The sequence below is a fragment of the Podarcis gaigeae genome, assembly GCF_964106915.1.
Source record: "Podarcis gaigeae genome assembly, chromosome: 4".
Lineage (NCBI taxonomy): Eukaryota > Metazoa > Chordata > Lepidosauria > Squamata > Lacertidae > Podarcis > Podarcis gaigeae.
In genome coordinates this window covers 87,965,292-87,990,265 of record NC_139677.1, presented here as the reverse complement: position 1 = coordinate 87,990,265, position 24,974 = coordinate 87,965,292, and the positions used below count along the sequence as shown (strand labels likewise).

General features: G+C 42.1%; 1 protein-coding gene and 1 long non-coding RNA gene across 13 annotated transcripts; one reads left to right on the top strand and one right to left on the bottom strand.

Moving 5' to 3' along the window:
• Nucleotides 1–1,369: 1,369 nt before the first annotated feature.
• On the bottom strand, nt 1,370–6,077 carry LOC310843842. The gene is made up of 2 exons (XR_014563681.1): nt 3,810–6,077; nt 1,370–2,057 (listed from the first exon to the last, which is right to left on the bottom strand). It is a non-coding gene; the product is annotated as an uncharacterized lncRNA (long non-coding RNA).
• Nucleotides 6,078–6,094: 17 nt separating this feature from the next.
• BIRC2 (baculoviral IAP repeat containing 2) lies at nt 6,095–19,833 on the top strand. 12 transcript variants are annotated; one of them, XM_083736746.1, is made up of 9 exons: nt 6,095–7,066; nt 11,891–12,660; nt 12,786–12,885; nt 13,482–13,560; nt 14,394–14,439; nt 15,793–16,032; nt 17,674–17,925; nt 18,146–18,187; nt 19,042–19,833. In XM_083736746.1, the coding sequence occupies exons 2-9, from the start codon at nt 11,892–11,894 to the stop codon at nt 19,233–19,235; spliced, it is 1,722 nt and encodes a 573-aa protein (XP_083592872.1). In that variant the 5' UTR covers nt 6,095–7,066; nt 11,891; the 3' UTR covers nt 19,236–19,833. The 12 variants fall into 12 exon arrangements, with proteins under 12 accessions (XP_083592872.1, XP_083592868.1, XP_083592866.1 ...); XM_083736742.1 differs by having other exon boundaries at nt 6,767–7,066; nt 11,762–12,660; XM_083736740.1 differs by having other exon boundaries at nt 6,767–7,066; nt 11,705–12,660.
• The last annotated feature ends 5,141 nt before the right edge of the window (nt 19,834–24,974 follow it).

The following is a 24,974-nucleotide window of genomic DNA, read 5'->3' as shown; positions in this document are numbered from 1 at the left end:
ATAGGGAAATCTCCGGGGACCTCTTTTAAATGCTGGCGGTGGGGAGCAAAGCCTTTCGCCCCCCTCCGGCCTTCAGAAGAGGTCCAGGAAGGCCGGCGGGGGCCGAAAGGCTTTGCTCCCCACCGCCAGCATTTTAAAAGCGGTCCGGGATCGCAGGGAATTGCGCTGCGCTTTCCCGCTATCCCGGACCGCTTTTAAAATGCTGGCCGTCGGGAGCAAAGACTTTTGCCCACCGCCGGCCTTCAGAAGAGGTCCAGGACCTCTTCTGAAGGCCGGCAGGGGGCAAAAGTCTTTGCTCCCCTCCGCCTGCCTTCCCGGGATAGCGGAGAAGCGCAGCGCGTTTCTCCGCTATCCCGACGGCTTTTGAAGGCAGGCGGGGGCGAGCAAAGACTTTCGCAGGCAGGGGCGAGCAAAGTCTCCGCTGTCCCGGGAAGGCAGGCGGGGGGGAGCAAAGACTTTCGCCCCCTGCCGGCCTTCAGAAGAGGTCCTGGACCTCTTCTGAAGGCCGGTGGTGGGCGAAAGTCTTTGCTCCCCCCCGCCTGCCTTCAAAAGCCGTCGGGATAGCGGAGAAACAGCAGAGAAGCCTCCGCTGTCCCGGGGGCTTTTAAAATGCTGGCGGTCAGTAGCAAAGCCCTCCTGTCCCCGGAGCTTGCGGGGCGGGAGGTGGGGAGAAGGGCTTTTCTTCCCACCGCCAGCCTTCAGAAAAGCCCTTGTTCCCCTCCCCCCCCAGCCTTCAGAAGAGGTCGGGGGACAGACTGTCCGCGGACCTGGTCTGAAGGCGGTTTCCATAGGAACGCATTGATTGATTTTCAATGCATTCCTATGGGAAACCGTGCTTCGCAAGACGAAAAACTCGCAAGAAGAAAAACTTGCGGAATGAATTAATTTTGTCTTGCGAGGCACCACTGTAACTGACTCCCTAGAATTCCTACCCAGAGGTCATTTCTTAGAAACATTACAAGCATGCTTTAAAACTGTCATCTGCAACAGTATGGATTAGAATCACGTGTGTGTGTGCGCGCGTGTTTGTGTGTGTTTAAAAGAATAAGGACAGCTATTTGAGGCATCTATTTCCTGGATAAAACTCTAGAATTTTTTTAAGCCTACTCTGCACAGGTACAGAGACCACAGATAAGGATAGACAATTGTTATACAGGTAACATGAAAACAACACTGGATTTTGGAAGGCTGGACCAAACATACCTGAGAGGTGGCTATTCTAGGCATATGGACTGGCATGTTTGCTTGTTTATTGTATTTGTTATGTCTTTATTATATTCATTGTTTTATTTAAATGAAATTATAAAACAAAAAAACCATATGCACAAAGATGAGACCGAATCAGTAAACCACAGACCAAAACTGGCACAGAGTAAATATAGATTATTTATTTATTTAAAAGCATTTCCAAACTGCTTAATATTAAAAAAATCTCTACATGGTAAACAAAAAATGCAACATTTAAAAAAAATATACACCATAAAGATCAGTAATGAAGATAAAATCAGTAACAACAGAGCCAAATCTGAGTTAGGTAGTCTGGGCAAAAAGCAGTAAGTCTTTACAAGACATCTGAAGCAATCAATGACTAATCAAAGAGAATGAAAACATCATTTTAATGCAGGGGTTGCCATCCTGGCACCCATGAAGACTTACATTAGTGACCCAGGGCAGGTGATCCGGACTCTGAGCTTTCATTTTTTTAAAGTGTCTAACTTTCCTAGAAAGAAAGAAATGGGGGCAAAATATGCAGGCACCTTCTTAGTGATTTTGTGAAATGAGTGAGGTCTTGGGCTGCCCCTGCAGCCAGGGTTGCTTTCTGTCAACACATAACATCAGCACTAAACTTCACCAACTGCCACTATGTTACTGAGCTAAATGTAAGGTCTTACTGCTAGTGTATAAAGCCCTACATAACTTGGGACCAGAATGTGAGAGATTACTTTATCCCTTCTATAACTGCCTATTTACCGTGGTCGTCTAAGGAGGTCTTCCTTGTGGTGCCGTGCCAGAGGTTCAATCCATGGTGGTTGCTCCTTCAGTTCAGTGGCACCTGCCTTGTGAAACACAGAGCATTTTGAAATTAGACAATCTCCAACATAGTAGACCTTCCACTGGATGCTAAAAGTTCTATTTCTGCAAGCTTTCTCAAAAGGATGAATGAGTGTGCAGATAGTATCAAATTCCTCCTTTGAAATAGTTTGTTTTGCCTTATATTTTCTTGTTGTTGTACACTGCTATATGTTGAGTTTATAAATATTTCAAATAAATAAAATGACAAAGTTGCTTCCTAGCAAGAAATGTAGAGTTCACGGTTTTCTGCTAGTCATTTAACTGGAACTCACAGCAATGACGTTAAAAGTTCCATTTCCTTTTCCTTTGTTTCCTCCTTTTCTGTACAGCACCGTGTGTGACCCTGTTGCTCTTGCTTGCTCCCTTAGCAGCTTTTGATACCATTGACCATGGGCTAATACTGGACTGAATCCATGAGTTGGTAGCTGGAGGAATGCACTGTTATACATTTGTTCCTCTCCTACCCACTGGGTCAGTTCCAGAGTGGCGTTGGGTAAGTCTATGTCAGGCCCCTGGCAGTTACACTATAGGGTATCACAAAATGTCATTTTGTCCCCAATGGTGTTTAACATCTATATGAAACTGCTAGGAGGGACCATTATGGGAATTAGAACACGGTGCCATTGATATACTGATGACACTCAGCTCTATTTCTTTCTTCCATCTGAGTGAGGTGAGGTTGTACAAGTTCTGGACCAGAGCCTGGATGCAATGGAAGACTAAATCCCAAAAAGATGGAGGTCCTGTGGGTTGTGGTTCTCTTTCCAGGAATTAGGTAATTCTTTCAGAAATGGGGCTGCAATTCTCTCTAAAGGAGCAAGTACATAGTGTAGGGGTGCTCCTGGACCCATCATTGCCACTGGACGTTAAGGTGGCCTCAGTGGCAAGGAGCATTTTCTACCATACTTGGCTGGTTTGATACACAACTATAATCACCCCTGGACAGAAATGCACTGGTCACCTCCGGACTAGATTACCCTGTGGGGCTGTCCTAGAACCTGCAGCTAGTGCAGAATGCAACAGCTATTCTACTGACTGAAGCACCTAACTGTGACCATGTTACACCACTTTTGAAAGAGCTGCACTAGGTAACAGGTTGGTTAGCTGTACTTAGGCTTAGGTACAGTTACAATAGTGTACTACGAAGTAAATTATTTACAGAAATTATTATTAGGCAATACTGAAGAAGTTCATCAAATTTTTGAAAGGTCACTTATTCTAAACCTTTGAATCTACAAATAGTGTATTGGCTAGACACTTGAAATCTGCTACTTCATTATCTATGAAAGAGTGTTTAAGTCATGTCTTAGGTACATCTGAGTTGGGCAAACCTACTGTCTGTATTGTAAAGAGATATGGGATTTGGCCTCAAGTATCAGTGTCAGATTAATAGTCACATATTTATACAGAAAATTACATTGTGATTTTAATTATCTATACAGAATCATTGACTTTTAAAAATGTCCCTTATTTAATGATTTTAAAAATACACAATTATTATCATTTACCTATATTGAGTTCTGTCATGGAATTTTCCCCAAATCTTACATGCAGAAATAAATTTTGTCTAAAATATCTACTCACAAGATTGCTTTTTCTGTTTTACTGGATTTCTCATTTTGATATTTTACAGTGATCCTATTAAAAGGTTTATTGTTGATCAAAATTTCCCTTATGGGGTTGGGGGGGGGGGCAATAAGGACTGATACTGTGCCAGAAGGATTAAAGTTCACTACATGGCAGCAAAACTCTCTTTTCCCTCTCCTAGGCTTCCTGGCAATATGGGCTGAGAAATGGGTGATTTGCCTCAAACCACATCCTTGTCCTACAGATGCATTAAAATTTAAAGGATAGTAAAAAAAGTAAATAACAACAACAGCAGCAGCAATTAAAATATTGCATTTTTAAATTACTGTAACCCACTCTTGGGCCCTATAAAGGGGAAGTATGAAATGGAATAATAACAATAATTCACAACTAGCATGAGAGATCTTAAATATACTTTTCACTGTTGCATATAAAACCCCATGAAGTCAGATACTGAAGGAAGAAAAATGATTGTGAAACCAAAGGGATAAGGGAAAACTGGGGAGAGTCCAGAATTTTATTAAAAAGAAACTTTTAATAGTCAGACAATCTTTTTGTATGTCATTTCAAACAAATCTTCAGCATTGTAAAAGAAAAAAACCCAAATCTGGCTGTCTGCCAGAATAACATGACACACAGGATATAGTTCAGGGAGTGGAATTCCCCCTTTTGTAAAAGGTCATGTGAAGTGAAAATATAGTTCAGCTGGGTTTCCCCTAGACAAAAAGTACCTAATGTCCTGGACAAATACTGCCAAGCTGGTACAAGATTAATTTGCATTCATTTAAAAGAAATAATAGTGTTTACTTTCTATGATCAATTGAATTTCCCCCATTCTTTGTTATTACTATGTAGCAGTGACAGATTTTCACTGTATTCACCTGAACTCTTCTCAGTTTCTTTTCCCATGCTGGAAATTTTCTGAAAGGAAAATTTCACATGAACTTACTGGGCAGCCGTATGTAAGCCACTCTTTCACTGTAAGCCCCATCCCATCTATAACATGCAGACAGTAACGCTGGCCTACATTACAAGGTTGTTAGGGTTATGGAGAATGAAATGTCTTTGAGCACAGAATAAATGTGCTATAGGGGCATAAAAAATATTGTAATGACTATCTTGTTATTACAGTGATTTACAACTACAGATTTTTGAACTGCACCAAGAAATACACAGGTTGCACCTGTCAAGGTTGAGCTATCCCGTCCATGTACATAATCACTGTTGCCTAGGAGTATTACATCCATAGAGTCCTCCCCCTGCCTCTCTTTCCTCCAGTTATGTCACAGATACACGAAACAAACAACTGCACATGTCTTCCATATGTAAACTTCATGCTTTTGGGCATATGCAGAATTCAGGCAACTAAAAATTGACTGTTATTTCAGGTATGCTGCAACATGGCAAAGAGTTTTGCAACCCACACAGAGCAATGACCTTGCTTCCAAGCTGCCGACAGAATAGCAGGAAGGCTGACGTGCGCAGGGGATTCTAGGTTCCAGGAAGACCCTTGCACCATTAGCAGGATGACACAACATGACTAGGCTAACTGCTTCCTTATCCCCTAAAAGCAGTAGATCACCTCCCACTTCACCCCTGCAAGTGTCCACTCTTGGGTCTTGTCCTTCAGTCTGAGAATCTGACAGCCCAATCCTGTGCATGCTTACTCAGTAGAGGTTTACACTCACCAAGGTTGAGCGCAATTAGCCTTAACTGATAAAATATACTTTTAATCTCTGAAAAAAAGGGGTAGGGAAAAGTGGACAGGAGTAAGAATTAGAGCAAGTGTGTGTTAGACTGTATTTGTTTTTCTTGTCGCTCATAACAACCTGTGGTCCTCCCCTGTGCATTGCCAACCTTAATTTAGCACACATACACCTCCTTTCCCCTAAAAAGAATTACAGCACAATCATGTATATGTCTATTCAGAAATAAACCATCCTGATTTCAATGGGACCAGATGCACTGAGGAATTTGTGTCCCAACAGATGTTGCTGGACTCCCATCATTCCTGACCACTAGCCATGCAGCCTGAGGGTGATGCTCCCAATCCAAAGACTCTGGAGGGACAGAGATTCCTCATCCTGATAATACTGGAATTCAGCCTCAAACCACACACACACTAAAGAGGAAAGCCATCACCAAAAGAAAGGGGAAAAGACTTGCACATTATACATTTCGGAAAGGCCACAGCTCAAGGGCAGAGCATCTGCTTTGCATGCAGAAACTCCAAAGCAGGGCTGGGAATGTCCCTCTGCCTGAAACCCCAAGGGGAAAGCAGCTGCCAGTAATGCAGAACAACCCTGATTTCGATGCCCCAACAGGTCTGACTCCGTATAAGGCAGCTTCCTGTGTTCCTCTACGTCTAGACACAAATGGAGAAACAGCAACTGCAATCCAGAGAGAAGCGGGATATATCTCACCACGGAGGGGGAAGTGTGTGACCTGCATGTGGCTGCGGAGTCTGCCGTCCAGCTGCTCACTCATGATGGGCAACATCAACGCCCTTCCTGCTTCCCCCTTGCTTATTACGGCTTCTATCTTTTTTTAAACGTGACTGGGCACCAGGGCCGGCCCACCCGCGAGACAAGGTGAGGCGACCGCCTCAGGCGGCAGGGTCCGCAGGGTCCCGAGGTCGACTTCCGCTCCCCGCTTCTTCCCTGGCGGCGGGGCGGGAGAAGCGCCATTTTTGTGGTCCGCCTCAGGCGGCAAAAGGTCTTGGGCCGGCTCTGCGGAGGACCATTCGACCCCGACAGCGCTTTTTCATAAACGGCTTCCGATAAATAAAAGACTCCCCTCAGAAACGGAACGCCTCCTGGCCTAAACCGCGTTCCCGTTACAAACGCAGCAGCAGCAGCACTCAGGAACTAGCAAGCAAAGCAAAACATAACGTGAAGGCAAAATTAAAAAAAAAACAAAAACATAAAACCCCACACACCACCGTCAAGCGTCGTGTGGAAAGGCCTGGCGTCCACCTGAGGGGACGATACTTCAGCTACTGCCATGACCCTGGACGCCGCCGCTGTTGCTCCTCCCTCGGATCCAGCCGAGCCGCCGCCTGAGGTAAATATAAAAACAGGCCGTCCTCGCGCAAGGCGCTTAACCGCGCATGCGCCGCAACGGCCGCAGAGCCTGGCTTGTGCGGCTGCGATGGGCTTTTTCCGTTTGTGGAAGAAACCCGCGGCCTGTGGAGGAGGAGAAGACCGCGGTTGATGACAGCAATTTCCGTCCTCGAGTTATTTCCCTTCCCTCCTTTGGGGCGGGCCCCGCTCGGCTTTCTGGCCCCGCTCCTGGGTTCTTTCCGACTCTCTTGTTTCGTGAGCTTCCCTTTCCCACCCTCCCCCAGTATATAGGGGCCGGGAGGCGGCCGGCGGAGACTTCCAAATCCGCCTGGGAGGGCCTAGCGGTAAGTGGGGCCGAGGGGTCGGGGTCGGGGTGGGGCCTTATTGTGCCGCCGCTGCTGGAGGGCGTTTGTGGCGGGGGGGGGGGGTGTTCTTTTTACACTTTTGCTACTGCTGCTGCTATCATTATTATTATTACTTTTATACGTTATTTCTGTATAACAACACGCTCATATTACTGTATAACAATATACTAGTAAGATTACTGCATAACATATACTAATATTACTGTATAATAGTATGCTACTGCTGTTCTTTTTATTATAATACTGTTATAACTATACATTACTACTACTATCATCACCATCATTATATGTAGCTTGGCCTTTGTTCACACGACGCTCCCAGGGCTTTAAAAATGCGAAAAATTCGGTTTAAGTGCAGAACAGTGCGATGTATCTCCTTGTGCCGCTTCAGCTTTAAACGGAGGAACCTCAAAGCGTTTTGCAAAAAGAATTAGGGCGGTTAGGAGCAGTTTTATTTTTTAACACGCACACGCAGCTGCTTAAGCGAATATTTTTTTAAAAAAATCGGGCCACTGCCAACTATCGCGATTTAAACCGGGCGGGGAGCTGAAACTTTAGGCTCGTAGGAGGAGGACACGTAAGTGCCCGATCAAAACAGGCGTGGTGTGCATTTATATTTTTTTTTGCGGGGGGTGGGGTACGAAATTAAAGCCGCACAGTTTAGCCGCAAAGTTGACAAATCGGCAGTGCACGGCAGTTGATGGGGGTGGGACTGCAGTCTTCAAGCTGCCCCGTGAGCAAAGCCCCATAGAGCACAGTGGGGCTTAGGTGAGTAAGCTTATTATGTGAGGGCTGAGCTTACTATTTTGTTGAGTCACCTCAAAGTAAGCTTACAAAGTTAACTTGAACATTTATTTATTTACTTTAATATAATTTATATGCTGCTTGATTGTTTAAAAAGCCCCCCCCCCAGCAGATTACAAACAGAACTGGGCAGTCATTTGAAGACTAGGGTCTTAGGATATAGCCTCTCTTTCTACAGTTGTTGTACATTGCAGGAAAATGCTAGTTAGAGGTGGTCAAGTTCCTTTTCTGAGAAGTTTGTCTGTAGTTAATGATAAGTTTCCTAGAACAGTTTGAAAGTGGTTTCATGTTACTGTGATGACTAGGGAGAATTGCTAGGAACGGGACATGAAAGTGGAAGACATAAATTGGAGGCTACTACGTATTGATATGACAGCTGGATTCAGAGATGAAAAGAAATTGATGTGCTAATGCTAAATAGAGTGGCATGCAGTCTCTGTGGCTACCTAGATCAGAGCCACATGTTCACATTATCAGCTGATGTGAGCAACTGATAAAATCAAGGGATGGCCAAGCACTTCAGACGTGGGTCTATCAAAGTCTGGCATTTTAACAGCAGCCAGACGGATACTCTTCCAGTGGTCAGAGCAGGACATGAAGATAGCAGTAGATGATGGGTACCTTATCACTTCATTCCTAACCTGCTTTAACAACTGCTACTAAACTTTGCTGGTACTTTGATTCCACTGTTCCCTTTAGTTATTACTTTTGGAATGTAACTATTGTTTCTCCTCATTGTCATCTAGTACAGTCTGTTGACATTTTATTCATTCCTCCTTTAATGGCCTCACACTTGTAGTTTTCCATTTGCTCACACCAGACCTTTAATCCTTTTGTTTGATGTTCTTTGACCTATGTGGACTGCACTGTTATTTTGCAATCCTGCAGTGCAAGTCTAATAAATAGGTGCTCTTGTATATCTTAGACTGCTGTTCCACTTTAGTTTAGCTCAGGATACTTAAACGTCTTAAAATAATTTTATTTATTTATTTATTTATTTATTGAATTTATATACTGCCCTATACCCGGAGGCTTCAGGGTGGTTCACATAGTAGGAACACAGTATAGGCAAATAGGTATATACTTGTAGCACAGCTAGGGTTACTTGATAGACTTGCCATATCTCTGTTATTGTGGGTATTAATGTGTGCTGTTCATCTTTTACTGTCAGCCCATTACTAGTTGAGACATTCTGGATCTTTTATTGTTTGTGCCTAAATCTCATTTTGTATTCTGTAAATCATCCCTTGTAACTTTTCTCCTTTTGACCTCACTTTGTTTTATTTTTATAATACCATTTTTTCTCCACACACTATGTGCTTTATATACCTATCCTCTGAAGTTGGCTCTTCAAACATCTGATGCATGTATGAAAGGTTATGCTGCAGTACATGTGCTAGCCTTATGGTGTCAAATAATAGAATAGGCTAATAAGTGTCTGTAATTTAATTTATTTGAGTATGGGATTTTATCTAGACTATCACAGACAGATTCATAGGAAATAAAAAATAACTTTATTTGAAGATGCTAAAAATCCAAAGTGCCATTTATTTTTTAAAGTCTGACATAACCTTAGAGTTGTCTGTCATAGGAAAAAATGGATCCCTGCTGACAGCCAATGGTATATTGCTATGTTAAAATGATTTGCTAATTACTCAGAAAGTGTAGGTGTACAAGACTTGAGTATTATGGATGCCTACCTACATCAGGCACTTAAAATATGCCTTAGCTCCTCCAAAGAGGCAGTAGCTGAGATGCACTTAATTTACGGCTGCTAGCTCATTTAGATACTACTTAACAGACTGTTTAGTTTTCTAATTAACTCATTAATTTTCTGTGTTCCCATACTTCAGAAATGCTATTTTTTGAGTTCTGAAGAACTGTGAACTTAAGATCTCTTTGCCCTGGATATAAATATGCATGCGTTCACTCCATGATGGTGTGTTATACATCATGCAGCACAGGCACTTTCCTAGATAGAAAGTCTGTGTATAAAAAGTCACATGTTAAGCATAATGGAATTCTGAAAAGTATTGATTGTTTGTGACCAAAAGCACTGTGAACCAAAATAATTTTGATATAATAATACCTGTAGTAATCAGCAGTCAATTCCAGAACAACTTTTGAAATAGTTAAATACACTGTGCAATTGGAAGCGTTGACCTCAATGTCAGTAAGCTTTCAGAGGAAGCATTGACCTCAGTGTCAGAGCTTTCAGAGGATGCCTTCTTTTCCACATAAAAATCCCTGCGTAGAAAGCTTACACATTGGCAGATATGAGTGCTTCCTATGTGCAGGTGAATATCAACTTATGGGAGCCTTCATATATGGCCTTCTCTTGTGTACAGTTAGCAGGGAATCTTGATCCCTGCTCCCCGCCACCATTCTGAGAGATTTGCAGCTAACCTGAACTGCTCAACTCTACATCAGTGGTGTTAACACTGATTCCTTTATGGTCTTTCAGTATAGGCACAAAGGATGCTTTGTGGGCTAAATTGGCTTCAGTTCAACACCAGTCATTCTAACAGTTGGCATAGACAAGTTATTAGACTCTGGCTAAAAATATAACTGTGAAGTGAAGTTTATTGCCATTGAATATTTGTAGTGCTTTACAACTGTGTACACACACAGTATACTGTAACTTTTTAAAGAAGCTCATATATCTTTTTCTCTTCATGCAGGTCTTGGTAACCTTGTGTTTATCACACATTACATTTACTGTTTCTCCTTGTGGACCCAATATTGCAATATGGCTGCCTAAGCCCCTTAAAAGGGACTTGAGTCTGAAGTCTGGGAGATAGTTTTGTGCATAAATACTAAAATTATTTTTGCTTTTATTAAGGAGAGACATGACTTGCCTAAATATTTTAGCTAATGAGTATTATTATTATTTATTAAATTTCTATACAGCCCTACCGATGTTCCATTTTTCCTCTCCTAAGCAATATAATTATGTTAAACACAATAAACTTCTAATAATAGTAAAGCAACCTGGTTAAAATTATGCTATAAAACTTCAGCAACAACATAAGGAAAGAAAATGTTCCAGGGCTTATTAAAGCTTGTTGGTGTCCAGGGCAAGAGCAATAGTGGTTTGCAGAGATCACCCTTAGCTTAATAGTTCCAAAACTTCATGGATGTATTTGAGGGGAAATCCTTGAGTATCTTCTTGGCAAGAATTAAACTAATCTTTAGAGGGAGCAGATGTATTTATGTACCATAGTTTCAAAACACAGGGTGGTATCCTATATTTGTCATATTCAGAGTAGCACCACTGAAATCAATGGAGATTTGCATCCACTACTTTCAGTGGGTCTACTTTAAGTAAAACCTAGTTGGGTACAACCCATACATTCCTGGTTTAATTTGACTTTAAAGGGGAAAAGGCTTCTCAGCATATGTAGCCAACTACAAGCAAGTCATACGTATGCCTACAGATTTATCTTTTCCTTAATACCCTACATTTCTGCACTTTTATTTTCTACATAGTAACAGGATTTGGAAACTAATGCTGCAGCCTGATACTAACTTAATTTATTTGGACTTCCTTTGATTTGGGTGGGACTCATGTCCAGGTTTACAGGCTATGGGCTAAATATTTTGTTTTCTTCTTCACACTTTATTTTTAAGGCTTTCTCCCTTCTGCCATAATGAGAAGGGGAACATTAGCATTTGTAAGAAAGAAGGAACTACAGTGTTTTAAGGAAGTGTGCATTTTGAAAAAGAGAACAAATTATGTTTAGCCAGAAAGATGAAAGTACTGAATGAAAGAGATACTTTATAAAGAAATTGCATGCAATGTTTTGCTTTCAGGTTTTTATTTTATTATGGCCTGGAAGTTAATCAGATTTGCACAAAACTATCTCCCAGGCTTCAGACTCGTCCCATTCTCCTATCTTATTTCATCGTCATGAACATATATGATTCATTACCGTCCAAACTGAGGAATAGCAGTGATGTAAGTGAACTGACGTACGATCTGTCATGTGAACTCTACAGGATGTCTACCTTTTCGACTTTCCCTCAGAATGTACCTGTATCTGAAAGGAGTCTCGCCCGTGCTGGTTTCTATTACACTGGTGTGAAAGACAAAGTAAAATGTTTTAGTTGTGGCTTGATGTTGGATAACTGGAAAAAAGGTGACAAGGCTCTGGACAAGCATAAGCAACTCTACCCCAGCTGCAACTTTGTAAAGAGTTTGACTCCATTGAACAATCTTGGTTCATCATTTAATTCTGCCTTTTCACCTCCAACTGCCTTTGGCCTTTCTTCTTCACATTCCCCGACACCAGCAGCAAATATGGATCAAGTTGGCTATTTCAGTGGAAGCTTTTCAAGCTTTCCTCATGATCTAGTCACATCCAGGGCAGTTGAAGACTTGTCCCATTTGAGACCTAAAACAGTCAATAATGCAATGAGTGCAGAGGAAGACAGACTGCACACTTTTGAGTCATGGCCACTGACATTTCTGTCACCATCTTCTTTGGCAAAAGCTGGATTTTATTACATTGGGCCTGCGGACAAGGTGGCTTGTTTTGCCTGTGGTGGTCAACTGAGTAACTGGGAGCCTAAGGATAATGCCATGTCGGAACATCGGAGGCACTTTCCAAACTGCCCTTTTGTGGAACAAATGTGTGACCAGACCAGTTTCACAGTCTCCAATATGAGCATGCAGACCTACGTAATGCGCCTCAACACTTTCAAAAGCTGGCCAGCTGCAGTTCCAGTTCAGCCACCGCGGCTTGCAGATGCTGGCTTCTATTATGTGGGTAAGTGAGCTGCCTATTTTTGGTCACTTGGACTCTATTTAATTTTTTTAAAACTGTTTAATCAGTTACTGCTGAACATATCTTTAAAAATATTATATCAACTGTTTTTCCCCTCCCCTCTTCAGGTCGCAATGATGATGTTAAATGTTTCTGCTGTGATGGTGGACTCAGGTGTTGGGAGTCTGGGGATGATCCATGGGTAGAACATGCTAAATGGTTTCCAAGGTACATCTAAACTTCTTTGAAATAGTAGCAATTATGGTCCTAATCTTAATATATTTGGAACTGAAAGGCAAAACTAGTATCCCAAAGAGATCTGTTTTAAGAGGAGTATTGTTTTTTCCCTGCTGAGAGTTGTACTCTCCTTGGGGCAATCTGTTGGGGGCAGATGCTAGCAGTAAGCAGACTATATTCTCTTTTTCCCCCTGCCAAGTGGGCTGCCAGGGAGTGACTAAATAGTTTTTGCAGGGGACTGAACTGATCAGTCTCAGAAGGCTTTCTCTGCACCCTTCTCATTTCTCCCTCCATATTTCCCCTGCTTATTCCATCCAGACTTTCCCCTACCCACATGAAATTAGATTGAGGGCTGCGTGTGACCTTTCGGTCATAGATTGACCGACCGTGGTTTAAACGGAGCAGATTCTCTGTTAATATGTTATGTATCTGGAGGAGTTGTCATGTCAGATTACAAACTCCACTTCAAAAGTGAACCTTTAGAACTGGGCATGCATATGGCTTATCTGAGGCACTTCGGTCTGCATGTATCTGGAACAATGTACAATCTGTATATTAGAACTGAAATACTGCATTTTATCTTCTAGATGTGAGTACCTGCGGCATATGAAAGGACAAGAGTTTGTCCATCAGATTCAAGTAAGATTCCCCCATCTTCTTGAACAGGTATTCAAACAACTACTTTGCTCTGATTTCAACAGTATTCTTGTGTATTACAGTGGTACCTCGGGTTAAGAACTTAATTCGTTCTGGAGGTCCTTTCTTAACCTGAAACAGTTCTTAACCTGAAGCACCACTTTAGCTAATGGGGCCTCCCACCGCCACCGCCGCGCAATTTCTGTTCTCATCCTGAAGTAAAGTTCTTAACCCGAGGTACTATTTCTGGGTTAGCGGAGTCTGTAACCTGAAGCATCTGTAACCCAAGGTACCACTGTACCTCATAGATTTTTAAATTGGACACTTTCAAACTAAGCTCTCTAGAAGAGCCTTTAATTTTAATCTCTTCCCCCTAATCACATGTGTTAGGCATGCTGAAAGTGGCTACAAATAAAGGTGTGAACTTGATTAAATGACAAGGTCAAAGGATGTGGTCTTTTAGAGAGCATCTGAGTTTTCTGTGATTCAGTAGAAACTTGTCAATTTCACATGGCAACTGTGATGGTTTCCTAAGATAGTTTGAGTGACTAAGTGGCTAACTGAGCAAATTGCTTGATGTGTGATCTGTTACTGTGCTACAAGCTACTGTGCTACAAGGAGCTACAAGCAGTGATGATGATGAGGGCTTCCCCTTTCTTCTGGCAGTTGACAATGTATTGTGACAGCAACAGCCGGCCCTCAAAGTGTCTGACAAAAGCATTGCTGTGGTGTTCAGGACAGAGTGCATGCAGATGTTTAGGGTGACTGTTTAAGTGCTTTAAATTTTGGCATACTTGTGTTCGCTTCTGTTTTGATACACAAAAATTACATTCATTTTAAAACACTCTTTCTGTGTTTTGTAGCTGTTATCCACCTCAGATACACCTGTGGATGAAAATGTTGAGCCAAGTAAGTATTTTTTACAAGATATTTAAGTTGGTATGGACACTTGGAATATGAAAGCACTGTTTGTTAATTAGGGAATACCAAAAACACTTAGCACTATCAGGTTTTAATCAATTATCTAGAAGTATTGTGTCTTACAAAGCAACTTAAATATGGATTCTCAAAAATAACTTTGTTGTCACTTGGTATTGTACTCTCAAAGTGAAGAGACTTCTGTTTGTCTTATTCTCATTTGCATTGCCTTGCTTACTAAGTGGAATGTTGATGCAGTTCATATCTTGCCACAACTTGGCAAGAACATAATGAATAACTTTTCCTGCTCTTCCACCAGTAGTTGGACCTTCAGAGTAACTTACAGCAAGTATAATAAATAACAAAAACTGCAAAAACATTCAGCAACAATGGCAAACACTTCAAAAAAATCCAAACTCAGTGTGCAGTTCCTGAAAAAGCACACTCAGATAAGACTGTCATTTTCTTCTTAAGGTCTTCATTGAGATTGCTAGCAAAACACCTCTCAACATTTTCATAGGGGCCCCCTAGTGGTGCAAAAAATTATTGTAGCTTTGAAATTACTGTTGGTGATCCAAATAGGTTATACTCGGGGTAAAACCAATGAAATCAATGGACTTGAATATGATCCACATTAGGTATCATCCTGTGAATTGATCTGACCTAAGTTGGAGAAAGCCAAGATCACTTATGGAGACTGTATAATAGAGGCTGGAAATCCTTGTTTGATAGCTTGCTCTGGACTTTAAAAAGCTGCTTTTCCAAAGTAATGCAGCTAGTGAATTAATTAGTGTTGCTGTCAAGCATAGTTCCTATATCAGCTCCTGTAACTTACAACCTATCTAGTAAGTTGATTAGTGAGTCTACTTATGGAGTAGAAGCTGGCTGGTTCTTGTCTATTGCAGCAAGATATAGGGTCTGTATGTTTCTGAAGAGGAGGTCTCATTGCTTTGTAGGTGAGCACATTCTTTGTGTGCCTACAGTTCCAGATTCAGTCCCTGGTATGTTTAGTCAAAAAGGTCCCTGATAGTACAATTCAGAAAAGCCTTTGCTGAGATTTTGGATTTCTCTTCTGAGTCACTGCTAATCTAAATGGATCCGTGGTCTGACTTAGTATAAGACAGTTTAATATGTTCACATCCGTAAGCTTCTTGTGTGAAAATGCCTTTAGTATAGCCTAATATAAAAGCGAATTTGCATAAGAGTAAAGCAAAGGTTTTTTCAATGTTGGGCATGGAACCTGATGTAAACATGATCTTATTCTGTTTTAATTTAAATTTAAAACATATTCTTCAAAATCCATATGGATCTAATGAGCAATGCCATGAATTTTTCTCTGAGCAGTTATTCATTTTGGACCTGGTGAGAATGCTTCAGAAGATGCAATCATGATGAAAACCCCAGTGGTTGAAGCTGCCTTGGAGATGGGATTCAGCAAAAGACTAGTCAAGCAGACTGTTCAGAGTAAAATCTTAACAACCGGAGAGAATTATAAATCTGTAAATGATCTTGTGTCCGACCTCATTGCTGCAGGAGATGAGAAGAATGAAGAAGAGAAGGTGGTGCAAGCAGAGGAAGTGACAGGTATGTAAAAAGCTCTAGTGATAGAATCTGGTATGTTGCTTCATTCTCTTCATAATCATCCTTGAAAAATGGCTTCCCAGCTTCCACTTGGAAGATTCCCAGAAGGGAAGAGCCCACAGCCCTCAAGGATTTCATTATCAAATTGCTTTCATTAGATCTAGTCCTGTCATCTAGGGTCGCTGGATGACAGTCCATCAGGTATTTGAATTGTGTTACTGTTTCTCCGTTCAACCTCTGGGCTAAATACTGTACTTTTCCATCTATAAGACGTCCCCTTGTATAAGGACACCCCCCCCCATTTGGGGGGACTAAATTTTAAGAAAGTGAGGGGAGATGGCCCAAAGTTGTTGAGCCTCTCCCCCCATGCAGCTTCAGGCAGGAAACATTCCCCAGATTGTTTCCCATGCACAGCAGCATCAGGTGAATTTGCACTCCCTCCAGCCATCCAGTTTGCAGGAGTGCAACCTCCCCCGACGCCTCCGTGCATGGGAAATGATCCAGGGAGTGCTTCCCGTGCGCAGCGGCATCGGGTGAATTTGCGCTCCCATCAAAGAGTTAGTCGGCGGCACGCAGCTTCTCCCCCCCCCCCCATGCAGCTGTGGGCAGGAAACACCCCCCAGATCACTCGCCGCGGCATCGGGAGCCATGCTCCTGCCAACCAAATGGCTGGTGCTGCACCACTCCCCCCCCCCCGCCATGGCAGTCTTTGGATGTGGTTTTTGAGTCGAAAAACTTCGTCCAATACCCATAAAAATACGGTATATCCAGTTCCATCAGTTTTTCTGCATAGGACCTACTTCCAGTACCATTAGCCATCTTTGTTGCCCTCCGATCTCATTATTATTTTTTCTACATTCTTCTTAAACTGTGGTACCTGGCATCTGTGTGTCAAGTGAATGCAAAAATAAAGTTGTGACTTTTACTTCCTGTAACTTGGAAACTATTATTCTACCTTTGAGGCTAAATGAAATTCAGTTCAGGCAAGTTGGAGGTACTGTTGTTAGGTGGTCGGTTTACCCAATTAGGTAGTGATCAGTTTTCTCTGGATGGCATTGTACTAATCCTAAAGAAGCAGACTCATAACTTGAAGTGCTCTTGGTGTGCCTTTTGTCATCTTTCACTGATTTGCCAGTGTCAGCCCTATTTGGACAGAACCTTGCTACAGTTATCCATGCTCTGGTAACCTCATAGTTGGATTATTGCAATTTATTAAATGTGGGGCTGCCTTTTAAAATGGCCTGGAAACTTCAGTTGGTCCAGAATAGGCTAGCTACGTAAATATGATACAATGCAAATGCTTTGTCCGCATTCACTCCCAATCCATTTTATCAGTACACCAGACAGTATACTCTTTTTATATGCTAACACATAAGAAAATTGTTCTTAAAGCATAATTCAACTTTCTTCCAACCTTTTGGGACATTCATTTTTCAGGTGAGGGAAGGCTGGGGAGGAAGACCCTGCAGGCTTTGTGAACGTTGAAATGTTGTATTTTCTTTATCATACCTAAACTTGTTTCAGAAGCATAAATTATTTTCAATTCCATTCTCCCCCACCCTCTGGTGATTTCAAAATTTCTCCTTAAATCTTCCAATGCTAAACAAATTGAACTATAATCATTTTTCATTATTTATATTTTAGATCTGTCCTTAATCAGAAAGAACCGAAATGCATTGTTTCAGCGCTTGACATGTGTGCTTCCTATCCTTGAAAGTTTATTAACATCCAAAGTAATAACTGACGTTGAATACCATGTTATTAAACAAAAAACCCAGACACCACTGCAAGCGAGAGAACTGATTGATACCATCTTGGTGAAAGGAAACACAGCTGCAAACATATTCAGAAACTGTTTACAAGAGTGCGATTTTGGATTATACAGAGACTTGTTCGGTAAGTTTGAGAAAAGAATGTGCTGGTTAACATCTAATTGCCACTTCTCTGAGAGATGACAGCCTCAGCATGTTATAATTCAGAGCAGTAATAGAGGTCATTGGCCTTGCTTTAGGGATTGTATGCCGGACCCATAAAACTGTCGATTAGTATGGCAGCTTATTGCTTGCAGGAAGTCTTACGTTTATTGAACAGAACTATTTTTTATTTATTTTTTTAGAGGAGAAGAAAATGCCTTATATTCCGACAGAAGATGTTTCAGGTAAAAACTGAATTCACTAAAATAACATTGAGCACCTTTTGAAATAATATGGATTGCTTATAAAAATAAATTTTAAAACTCGCATTTTAGTTTCAGATACTTGGTACAGAGAAGCACCATAAACAGTGGTACCTCGGTTTTCGAACGCAATCTGTTCCAGAAGACAGTTCGACTTCTGAAACGTTCAAAACCTGAAGCATGCATTTCCGGAAGCATTTACATCCGGAAAACTCAATATGGAAGCCACATGGCACGTTTGACTTCCGAAAAGTGTTCAAAAATTGAAGCAGTTACATCCGGGTTTTCGGCGTTCGAAAGCCAAAACGTTAGACTTCCGAGACGTTCGAAAACCGAGGTGCCACTGTATAAAAGTTTTCCTATTTCTGCAGTTTGAACTCTCAGTTTAAGAACTCTAGGCAGGTGCCATGATTGTGAGTAAATTCCAGTCCTTTCTTCTTGTAACAAGAATGAAATGGAAACTTGCCTTCTGCACATCCCTGGTAGTTTGTTATCTGGAGCCTCCACCTCTTTCCCCTATAGGAAATGCCGCCTTCACATTTGCTGCAAGAAGAGCATCATGAAGCACACTTTCACATTTGCTTTTTGACTCATTTTTGCGAGCAGTTTCTGAATGGGTACACCTTTGGGCATATACACCAGGAAAACTATATAGCTCTGATTTTGAAGTCTCTTCGTCAGTTAGAATAACTCCAGCGTGTATTGGTGGATGCAGAAAAAGAAAACAAAGGGAGTTTTTGGGGTGGAGGGGGAGAGACTTTGAAACAGTGGTATTTCTTTCTATTGTAAAATAAAGCAATTTGGAACATATATAACATATATTTTCTCCCCTGCAGGCCTGCCCATGGAAGAACAGCTGAGACGACTGCAAGAAGAGAGAACATGCAAAGTTTGCATGGACAAGGAAGTGTCCATTGTCTTCATCCCATGTGGCCACTTAGTTGTGTGTAAAGAATGTGCCCCTTCCCTTAGAAAATGCCCTATATGCAGGGGGACAATCAAGGGCACAGTGCGGACATTTCTTTCATGAAGGGCATAAAATGAGTTTGATCAGCAAGATCCTCACACTGCAGCCCAGTGGGCATTTTTTTTGGGTCAGTTATTGTTTCTCAAATGACTGGATTGCTAATCCAGTCTAGCTTTCTAGTGCCTTGGAGCCAAATGTTACTAAAGATGGGGGTGAACAACCTTGCAGAGTGTGTTACAGTTTGTGGTTCACAAAAGTAGTTGTTGATTATTTGTTAACCTATTGGGAAGCTTGCTGACATGTATAACTGGTTAGTCTAAAATATATTTTATATAGACCACATTTGAGGAACCTGTAGCTTTACCATATGTTGTTTTAGTGCAGCTCCCATTAACCTTAGCCGTAGGCCCTGCTAACTGAGTGACGGGGGAGCTGGAGTCTAATGGCTCCCAGGAATTTGCAGGTTCCCCATCCCTGATAACTGACTGAATTATGAGCAGAAGTTTGATAATTGAAGCATCTATGCAGGATTGCTTGAGTTGGTCATAGGACAAGCTATATACCACCAAGATGCAATGCAAAAGACTTGTGCTACGTTGCTTTATACATGATCTGATAATGTTAAAAAATTATTTGTGAAATAAACTTAATATTAAAAGTTGTTCAAGGAACATTGTTGGAATTTATTTTCAGCCTCAGCCTTTTCAGACTTGCTCAATTACCATCACTAAAGGGAAGGAAAAACTGTTTTTAGACACTGTCCGTATTATAGATCTATACATGTGTTTTAAAAATCTTAAGTAGGATGCAGCTCCCAAATACTTGTGTTTAAACAATAGCTAGTCACTACAGTGCTCTCACCCTTGTGTTCTCTTGATTTCAGATATTTGCCTTCTAGTTGCCATATAGGCTTTCCAGTATTGTTGGAATTGTGCTCCTTGATAATAAAGTCCACTTAACAATAGCTTTTCTAGCATCAGCCCCTGGGGGTGGGGGATTGATAGCCATTGTAGTATATAATGCATTTGGCTTGCCCAATATGAATCCCCATGTAGTTATAACATGGTTATGCTGAGACAGCCAGTGACCCATCTTTCAGGCCCCTAAGTGAGGATAATCTTGATGTAATAACCATAATATACGCTAGGGCCAGCTAGCCTGTGGTTCTGGAGCTGCTGGACTCAAAACTCCCATCAGCCCCAGCCAACATTGTGAAGAATAATAGTAATTATTATTATTTATATCCAGCCCCTCTGGGTGGCTTTCAACTTAAAAACAGCCAAACATGAGACATTTAAAAACCTTGTCAATAAGGGGCTGCCTTCAGAAAGTTGTGCAGTTGTCTTATCTTTTTGACACCTGGTGGATGGGTGCCACTACTGAGAAGGCAGTAATGATGGAAATTGCAGTCAAACAGCATCTGGAGGGACAAATGTTAGCCACCCTTGATGCATGCTGTCAGATCATTTGGAAAAGCAGGATTCAGATGTAAGCAGTCATGACAACGTACTGCATCAATTAAACCCTCTTCCGTCTCCTGGGAAGATGTGAGAGATTTGTGTGTGAGATATATGAGAGATATATTTTAAGTCTTGCTGGATCAGAGTAAATGATCAGCTACTTCAATAATTGTGCTCTTGACAGTGGGCAGCCAGATGCCTATGGGAAGCCCACAAAGGGGACGTGAGTCCAATAGCACTCTGTGTGCAATGTGAGTGAAAAATTGGAACGGATCCAAAGGAATTTAAGCATAATGTCATGTATGCTACATTGGGCTCTTGCTCATAAACAGTGGCATCGTCATGTGTGACAGTTGCTGAGGCTTCTGGTGCAGGCTGGTCAAAACGTAAACTACACAAGCCAAGTAGCTAGCAGTGCATAAGGACAACTTTGAAGGCAACAAATGATTCTAACTCTGAACTTTTTGCTGAACTTCTTAAAATGTTTCTTAAGCACCTACCATTGCTAGATCCTGTGGAAAATTTAAAAAAATTAAATGAGGTGCTGCATCAGGGTGTCAGAAACTAAATAATTCCGTGTTTGTTCTACTGCTACTGCTGCAGCTGCTTCCCCTTATCACACCCTATGTAGTTCCAGTTTAGCACATGCTCCATGTGACAAATTGGTGTGTGGGGTGTGTGTGTTTGGAAACAGTAATTTAAAGTGTCTGGACACTCCTAGACTTGTTTGGGGAGCACCAGATGCATCTATATTGTCATCTTTTAGCTGCCTGCCATTATACTTGGTTGCAGCAGAGGGAGTTTGTTCTGCTACTATGAGACCAAATCTATTTGGTGGCTCCTCTCCCTCCACTATTTCCAGTCAAAAGAGGTTGTTACAACCACTTTTTAACTTTAACAGCTGTTGTGTGTATGTGTCCCTCTATGGTCTCGATTTTAAGCCTCAGAAAAAAACTTGCCTTCGTTGTTCTTAGTGGCTGTGTCAAAGTGTAAGCAAACATACTTTCCTGCATACGTGTCAATAATATTTGCATCCCTATTAGCTGTGATTGCATTAGAGCCACAGAGAAACTAAGAGGAATATATGCACCTACAGCCCATGTTGCATATTAACAGGGTGTGTGTTCTTGTTAAACTGGTTCATCGCCTAGCAGAATCTGCCCTAATGGAAGATGGATTTTTTTCCAAAGTCTTCATATTATATGTGACGCTGGAAGCTTAAATATATTAAAAGGAAAAACTATTTTGATGTTTCTAAATACAACTTAAGTTTTGAACTGCTTTTCATCCCAGGGTCTGCATTAGCTCATGGGCAGCATTTCAAATGTTTCATGCCACTGGTGGAAGAGATGGAAGTGGGTGGAGCAATGGATGTCACTTTTACCTATATCCCAACCATGCAAATGTCAGTGGTTTCTCAACCTCCACCTTGCTCTGTGTAGACAGGCAAGAGGCATCACATTCTAGCCAGACAAAAACATGTAAAAGGTGCCAAAGAGGGCAAAACATTTGCCCCTGCCCTGTGGTTCCACTTCCCTGATACATGTTGGCACTATAAACACACACACAGCCTTTTAATTGAGATCATCAACAATTAAATGAATCACATGAGTTCAGTTTATTCAGTCATTCAGCTCCAAATCTTGAAGGCTTCTGTGTAACTCAGAGAAAGTGACAATCCGAGTAATAACATCACTATCTTGGAAAACTGCCTTAGATGAACTTGGTTTTCAGGTACTGTCTGTGCATTTGGTGATTATTCGTTCCTGGTTAATTTCTATCTAATATTCCATGTCTGATCTCAATGGAATATAATCTGCGTTTGTGTTTTCTTTGTGCAATCTGCATTGGCTTTTCTCCATCAAGGACAGAATAAACACAAGAGCATGGGTAGGCAAACTAAGGCCCGGGGGCCGGATGCGGCCCAATCGCCTTCTCAATCCGGCCCGCGGACGGTCCGGAAATCAGCGTGTTTTTACATGAGTAGAATGTGTCCTTTTATTTAAAATGCATCTCTGGGTTATTTGTGGGGCATAAGAATTCGTTCATTTCCTTCCCAAAATATAGTCCGGGCCCCCACAAGGTCTGAGGGACAGTGGACCAGCCCCCTGTTGAAAACGTTTGCTGACTTCCACCCAGCAGACAGCTATGTCCAGCACCACCTAGTGGCTAAACTTTATGGCACTATCCATACAAGGGGCAAGTTTCCCCCACATGTGCAGGATTTAAAATATGCACATTTATAAACATGAATTTGCAACACTTCCCAGTCGCAGCCTTTTGAGTTTGAGCAGAATGTTGAGCATTTTGGCAGGGAATGGGCTGGAGTGGGAGGGAATGCAGGAATTAGAAGCCTCTTGGGTGTTTCCAAGAGTTGGTATGTGGATATATAATCAGTGCTTGGATGAATTTAGTCCCTTATAGCTAGAATGCATAACATATTTAGCTATAGAAATGTTCGTCGTAACTGGAACAAAGTGAATTTCCTTCCCACTCACACGGATGTTGAAAGCTTTGAAAATAAAGTGTCAAAGCTTTGAAAATAAAACAAACCATTTGTGACAGCCCTGCTTGAGGAACTGCTGCAAAAATAGGAATGCTTAACTGCTGTGCAGGACTGAACTCCCTGTGACCTTTATATATCATTTTTTTGCACAACAGTTTTGAACAGACCCAGGCAGACAAAAGGCAAAGATAAACACCAGTTTCCTAAGCAAAGGCTGAATGGCTGGGGAAGGTTTCAGAAAGTCAGCATCATAAAACCTCCTGTTTATGTTAAAGGGCAGGAAAGATTAGGCCACTAAGAAACCTCATCCTGAGTGATCATTTCTCAGCTCCTCTTTAATTCATGTGAAGAAGGGATGGGCTGAAGCTCAGTGATGGTCGTGCTGTGCAATGAGGACCCAGATTCCACCACCAGGCAGGGTTTGAAATGGCTTCAGACTCCAGAAAGCCACTGCCTGGCAGTGCAGATATTGATATTAGCTCAGGAGTTGGCCAATGTGGTGCTCTCCCGATGCTTTGGACTACAACTCCCATCAGTCCAACGCAACATGGCCAATTGTCAGGGATGATGGAAGACATAGTCCAAAGTATCTGGAGGTTCTCAATGTTGGCTACCCCTGAGCTAGATGGTCCCTTGGTCTGCCTTGGTATATGGCATCTTCCCAAGTTTTTCCAGAACTTCCTGACGTCTTCCTTTCCTCCTGCACCCAAGAAAGGTCTGGCTTCCAAGGATGGAAGGGTGGGGTTGATTCATGTATGGAGAGGCAGTCCTTGAGGTATTGGGGCTCTCTGCATAGAATGAGCTGAGTTGGCATGGCGTTGCAGAAGTCCAAAGAACATTGGGGTGGGGTGGGGACTGCCAAGCCTAGACCAGTGAAGACTGAGCATGCTCCGTGAACGTAGAATGCTTACTTGACAACTGCCAAAAGTGGAAGGGGAAAGGCTTGGCTGAAAACCTGAGCAGGGGCAATCCATGTTGTAACGTGTCATTGCAGGTCGCACTTGTGAAACTCTGTACTTTACCTGGCCGCAATACATCTTATCTTGCCACACGAAGGAGCACTGAGATGCACCAAGGTGACCCATAGTGGCTCTGCATAATTAGCAATACGAGAATCAGGCCTTACACAAGATCGGGGTGGAGAAACCTGTTGTCCTCCAGGTTTGGTTCAGCTTCAGTTCCCCATCAGTCCCAGCCAACATGGCTAAAGGTCAAGAATGATGGCAGCGTGAGTTCAGCAACACCTAGAATGCAGATTCTCCACTGGCTCATATGCTCCTCAGTGCTATGGGGACCTCTGTCTCATCTGAGAATTATAGAACAATATATATATATATATGGACACCCCACTATTGAGGAATAAATGTGCTGTTGTTGGCATCAGCCTGTCTCAGAATACAATGGAGGAATGCACCTTTGGGGATGAAGTCACACTGTTGGATGGAGCTACCTGTCTCCAGGTACTGCAAGGGATTCCCACAGGGCAGAGTTGATGTTGCCAGCCTTCATGAGACATTTGCAGACATCTTTGTAACACAGAGTTGGTCAGTCAACGCTCCTGGTGCCTGAAGTCAGCTCCCTGTAGAGCACCTTGGGGATTCTGCCATCTTCCATTCTGTGGATAGAACCAAGCTGGCAAAGACGTCATGAAGTAGTAGTAGTAGTAGTAGTAGTAGTTTGGATTTGATATCCCACTTTATCACTACCTGAAGGAGTCTCAAAGCGGCTAACATTCTCCTTTCCCTTCCTCCCCCACAACAAACACTCTGTGAGGTGAGTGGGGCTGAGAGACTTCACAGAAGTGTGACTGGCCCAAGGTCACCCAGCAGCTGCATG

Bases quoted from the DNA above. Each gene is read 5' to 3' on its own strand.
- BIRC2 (XM_083736735.1), top strand. From the start codon at position 11,685: ATGCAATGTTTTGCTTTCAGGTTTTTATTTTATTATGGCCTGGAAGTT. The intron at 13,561-14,393 runs GTATTCAAACAA...TGTGTTTTGTAG, and splicing joins TCCCCCATCTTCTTGAACAG to CTGTTATCCACCTCAGATAC. The intron at 17,926-18,145 runs GTAAGTTTGAGA...TTATTTTTTTAG, and splicing joins ATTATACAGAGACTTGTTCG to AGGAGAAGAAAATGCCTTAT.